Raw genomic sequence first — 5,573 nt, forward strand, 5'->3', positions numbered from 1 at the left:
ATGGTGCACATGATTAAAAATGTATTATTTATTCCCAGCAAATCAATATAATTGAAACACTAATGTTTCCCTAATTTTAAGCACCATCTAGTGAGTCAAATATAAGATGTGATGTTCCAAATTATGGCTGAGAAAAATAAGATAATGGCTTGACTGCATCCCACCTAGTGCTAGGTCTCAGGTTCCTGAGATTCATGTTAGCTGTTTAGTCACTGCCTGCTCTCTTGCTAATGGACATTAAATATTCCTCCAGAGGTGCCCAAGGCCCGAGCTGCTGCCTGGAGATAATTTGTCTGTTGACAAAGGAGGGTGCTTGCTGCGTAGGCTCCCTAGTTAGACAAAGCCAACTGCCGAAAGTGGAGCAGGAGGAAACCTCATTTTGATAATGACAATTTTTTTTTTTTTTTTGTTACTCCAAAGCAAAGGACTGGGAAGGATGTGGCTTTATTTCCATTATATGTGAAAGAAAAAAAATCTCTGAGCAAATGAACAGGTTTATAAGGATCTTGATTCCTACAATTTCTATTAGTTGGCTTGCCGTGAAGATGAATTAGGTCTGAGAGGGAATCACACTGCAAATCTGCATACAATTACAGGACCTTCATATCTGGCACTGGTATTAAATCAGTTCAGTTAAATCAGCGCTGGCTCCCGTGGCAGTGCGCTGTAATCAGCCCAAGTGCAGAACGCGTTTGGAAGGCACGTGACACACGGCGGGTTTGGTTAATGCGGCATCACTCTGGGCACGGGCATGGACGTTCTGACTGAGCCTCGTTTGGCTACTCTGAAGTTACAGTGCGTGTGGTCGGTGTTGTGCTGGTACTTGACACGTGCCAGCAAAACCGGCGCAAGCCTGGGCAGTGTCTGGCCTGGCCTTACCAAGGGAGAGGAACAGCCACGTTGCCTTTGCCAGGGAGTGCATCGCTTGATGGAGGGAGCGTGTTTCATTTGCTGCTGGCAATGCTCACAGTTGCCCAAGACACATCTCTGCCCCCTTTCTGGTACATCTGGATCTGGGGGAAGTAGGATTCAATTATGTGCCCTCAGTCCCAGCTTCTGAGGCTTACATGCACAGGCAAAATACTTTACCAGTGCTGGGGGGCTGTTGGCCATGGCTCAACAACAGAAGACCTGGCCAGTGGCTCGCCTCTGCTGCACTCTGGGTTGAGGCACTACATCTGCTTGGGCTGCCACACAGTGAAGGAGACCTCTCTGCTGTTGTGTTTTTGGGATTCCTCTCACTCCTCTCTGAGCATCCGTTCACAGCTGCGCCACTTCCTAACCCCCTGCCTCAGAGTGATCATGGCAGCGCGGGCGAAGGGCTGACAAAGGACAAGGACAGTTGGCGAAGAGAAGGTGGTGCCAGGACTTGCTTATGCCAGAACTGCTGCAGAAACGCTCCTCAAACTCAACCCTGCGCTGAAGGTGCGGTCCCCGCGCTCCCTGGGGGAAAGTGCGATGGTGCAGCACCAGCTTGCTGTTTGAAACAGTGGAGGTTGAACTGCACCTCGTGGTTATTGAAATCTGTTACCTTATGGGGTTAAACTGGGGAAAGCAGTATCTTTAGGAATGGGACCTTTTAAGGCCTGGTCCCTCATCACCTCACATATGACTGCCAAGGGGTTACAAAGGTTTCTGGTTTGTACAAAACAGGAAAAGTGTCAAACCAGAAGATTGGCCTCAACTGCATAGCTTTGCTAACAATATATGAAATACGTTAGAGTTGTCACAGCTTGGACATAGGCAAAGCCGCTAGGAAAGGGCAACAAGGCATCCCCTTTGTCCTTCATCCTTACTGCCCATACACATCATTTTGCTAGCAAGGGGGAAGATTTTTTACCAAGATCCTGATTTATGGTCTAAAATGTCATGATAGGAAGTGGATTGAAGCAGGAAATCAGTTTTCAGAGCCATACAGCAGTGAAGAACGATGTTCTAGGAGTCCTTCCCCACAAACAGAGCAGAGCGTGTGTAGGTATTGGTCTGCTTAGCAAGACAGTTTAAGCTCACTAGGAATCACACAGCATGCGTGATCCACATTAGGATCCAGTCAGCTCCCAGACATCCCTCGATTACAGGGGTGAGCCAGAATTTCATGACATCACATAAATAAATATAAGCAAATACAGTAAAAAGGCTTTACCTCAAGCAAAAGGTGAAATTTTTTAGTCTCGCAGGAACCTCCTCTGCCCCCAGGTCTGGTGGCTCACGATGCAGCAAAATGGTCTGGCATTTATCGAGCCTGTCAAGGTTTGCAAGTCCCGAGCGTGTTTGACTTGGAAAGAAAGGTGTCAGGACGAGATTCCTGAACACCTCCACCCAAAGCTACAGGGGAGGAAAGAAAAGAAAAAAAAAGAAAGCAAGCTTTAAGAGGTCAGAATGTGTAGCCCACCCAGAGCTGCTATTCCTGGTAGAAATTAAACCCTGAAGGGCCCGGGTGAAAATCAGGGATAATCCCCGTATATGTGCTTCTAATTGGGACAAACTGAAAGTGAGAAAGCTGAACGAGACAGCTCCAGCCCATCCCTGGGGGTTCCGGGCTTGTTCCCAGCTGGTAACCGAGAGCGCAATTATGCAAAGCCTCCTCCATAAACAGGTTTCGGTTTATTACGGCTAAACTGGGGGAATCTATTTTTGTCCCTGCTTTGTGTGAATGTGTTACCCTTGTGATTTCCAGCCAGGTCATTTCGAGTCAGCTGCTTTGGCTGCGGCTGTCGGTGGAAGCTCCTCCGTCCGCCTGGCCCCTGGCCCCTTTGCTCGCTTGCCTGGGGTCAGCTCCCGGGCAGGGGGGACGAGGGGTTGTGCCTGCGGCTATTCTGGTAGCTGTGAGTTATGGCGGTGTCATGTGAAGCAAAGAGCCCAGAAATGCATGTCAAATCGAACCAGTGACTAATCATGATATTTTGGTTGTCTTAGTGCGTGCTGGGCAAAGATTTATGGGCTTAGAGAATCTTCACGTAATAATCCCTGGGCGCTGATTCGATCTTCGGCTCGGGCTTCCTAAGAGAGTGCAAAGAAAGGACGAAAAGGGGCTGCTGTCCCAGGGGTGACGAGGTCTAAACTTATCTGAGCTTGAAACACAAACAGGAGAAAAGCCAGCGCTCCTTTCTCATCCGTGTCTGCCCAGAACCATGCGCTGGCAGCCAGAGAGGATCTATTTGATCTGCCTGAGGAGCAAGAAGGGTCGAAGGCGACGGCTGAGCAGGCACAAAGTGTCATTTGTTGGGATTGTCATCTAGCTCCCTCATCTGTCACCTGATGGCCAGCCAAGCAAGTACCCAGCAAAACCGTGGACCATTCATCCCTGCACAAGCAACGGAGGCGAGAAAAGTAAGCATCCCGCAGCTGTTACAACATTCAGCTGGTTATTTTCTGTAAAGGAATGCATTGAATTAACTACAAATCTACTAACTGTCCCCCTGTGCCAGGCAAGTGACCTGTTTATTTTTTTTCGTTCGGGCTTTTCTCTAACAGCTGGAGGTCTACTGGGCATTCAAGCAATGGCTGTAGAGCAGGGCAGCTGTTCCCATCTCTAATTGCGTTTTAGCTTTAGCAACTTGAGGGGAAAGCGTTGCGTTGCCTGCCATGAGCTACTTCCTGTCCTACTGCAAAGCGCACTGCACTGCCGTGCTCGCCCAGTACCAGACCCTGCGATCGGAGGGCTTTCTGTGTGACATTTTGCTGAAAGTGAAGGAAAACGAGTTTCCCGCACACAAATCCCTGTTGGCATGCTCCAGCGACTATTTCCGAGCCATGTTCAAAAGTTACACCCAGGAGTCCAAAGCCAGTGTAATTCACCTGCAAGTTATCTCGCCCACCGGTCTCCAGCACGTCCTGGATTTCATTTACACTTCCTTGTTGCCCCTGTCCTTCGAAAGCCTGGAGGATACCTTGGAAGCTGCAAGCTACTTGCAAGTGACTGATGCTATTGGCTTATGCAGTCAGTACTTAGTGAACAATCTTGCCTTGGAAAACTGCTGCTTCTCCGCCAACATGGCCAGGAAGTTCTACCTGCCTGACGCCTTAGCAGCAACAGAAAAATACATTGTCAATAATCTCTGGAAGCTGCTGGACTTGGATTTGTCAGGACTGCTTGAGCTGAACTTCAGGTCTTTGCTAGCAGTGGTTCAATCCCCAGATCTCCCCATGGTGAAAGAAACCCGCCTGTTGAATCTTGTGCTGCTGTGGCTGAAGCAGGATAAATCCCGACTGGCTCATGCAAGCAGCCTGTTAGAGCACATAAGATACGGCCTCATCCCAGTGGAAGAGCTGAGGAAAACCTACACACAGTCAGAAGTGCCCCTCTCCGCGGGTATTAAGTGCTTGATCATTAAAGCAATAAATTACCATACGTTCATTTTCAAACAGCCTGTCCTGCAGGACAAGTCCACCACACTGAGGAACCAGAAAACTCGGATCATTCTGCTGGGGGGAGGGACAGCAAGCGAGGGGCTCATCAGTGATGTGGTGGCCTTCGACGTCTACAATCACAAGTGGCGAGCGCTCTCGCAGGTGAGGGACAGGGTGCAGAACCACAGCGTGTGCGTGGTGGGGAACTTCCTCTACGTCTTGGGTGGGGAAATAGAAAGTGGTGCTCCGGGTGACGCCAAAACTGAAAAGTTCCTATCGGTTACGAACAAGGTCCATCGTTATGATCCGAGATTTAACACGTGGATCCAAATCACGGGCATGCTGGAGAAGAGATGCCAGTTTTCTTGTTGTGTCCTAGGAAAGGATATCTTTGCTATTGGTGGCAGGGGCGAGGATGGGTCGCTGCATTCGTCCGTGGAAGTCTACAACATCAGCAGGGACAGATGGACGAAGGCTAGGGAGTTGCCATGCAGGATACACGGCCATGCCAGTGCCATTTGCAAGGATGTCGTATACATCTCGGGCGGCAAGTACTCGGGCCCAGCCAACACAAGCAAGGACGTATATTCTCTGAGCTCGCTAGAAGGGCAGTGGATGAAACAAGCCCCCATGAGCATTGCTCGGTTTGGGCATCAGATGGCAACAATCAGAGAAGCCATATTCACCTTTTTAGGTTTATATGAACCCTTTTCTGAAATAGAAAGATACGACCCTGATAAAAACCAATGGACTCGGTTAAGACCACTGGTCTACGATCGCTTTTGCTATGGCCTGGCTGTGGTAGAGGAAACGGCTCTTCTTATCGGGGGAAAGAAGTGGCAAAACTCACGGGAGGTCCCCACGCAAGACGTGGTGGGCTATGACATCGACAACGACGGCTGGGAAGAGATCTGCAAGGCCCCCTTGCCTTGGTGCGGCCTGCAGTGCGCGGTGCTGCAGCTCCCGGAGCTGGCTGAGGAGCGGGATGGTGACAGCCGGCAGAAAAGGCTGCCGAACTGCTGAGCTCACGCGCTGCGGGACGGTCATCCTGGGAGACGAGCTGGGGGGTGGTCTGGGGGGGGAAGGAGTAAACTGCAATGGCAGGCAGTGTGACAGAGCAGAGGTTTTGCTTTGATAAGCCAAAAGCTTGGTGGAAACAGGCGAGAAAAGTCGGGCTCCAGCATGGGAGAAGGGACTGGGGTTTATAGAGCTGGAAGCCAGCC

General features: G+C 50.1%; 1 protein-coding gene across 1 annotated transcript; it reads left to right on the forward strand.

Moving 5' to 3' along the window:
- The first annotated feature begins 3,585 nt into the window (after positions 1 to 3,585).
- KLHL34 (kelch-like family member 34) lies at positions 3,586 to 5,373 on the forward strand. The gene has a single exon (XM_010151696.1). The coding sequence runs from the start codon at positions 3,586 to 3,588 to the stop codon at positions 5,371 to 5,373; it is 1,788 nt and encodes a 595-aa protein (XP_010149998.1).
- Positions 5,374 to 5,573: the final 200 nt, after the last annotated feature.

This window comes from Eurypyga helias, unplaced genomic scaffold (genome assembly GCF_000690775.1).
Source record: "Eurypyga helias isolate BGI_N326 unplaced genomic scaffold, ASM69077v1 scaffold2990, whole genome shotgun sequence".
In the NCBI taxonomy this organism is placed as follows: Eukaryota; Metazoa; Chordata; class Aves; order Eurypygiformes; family Eurypygidae; genus Eurypyga; species Eurypyga helias.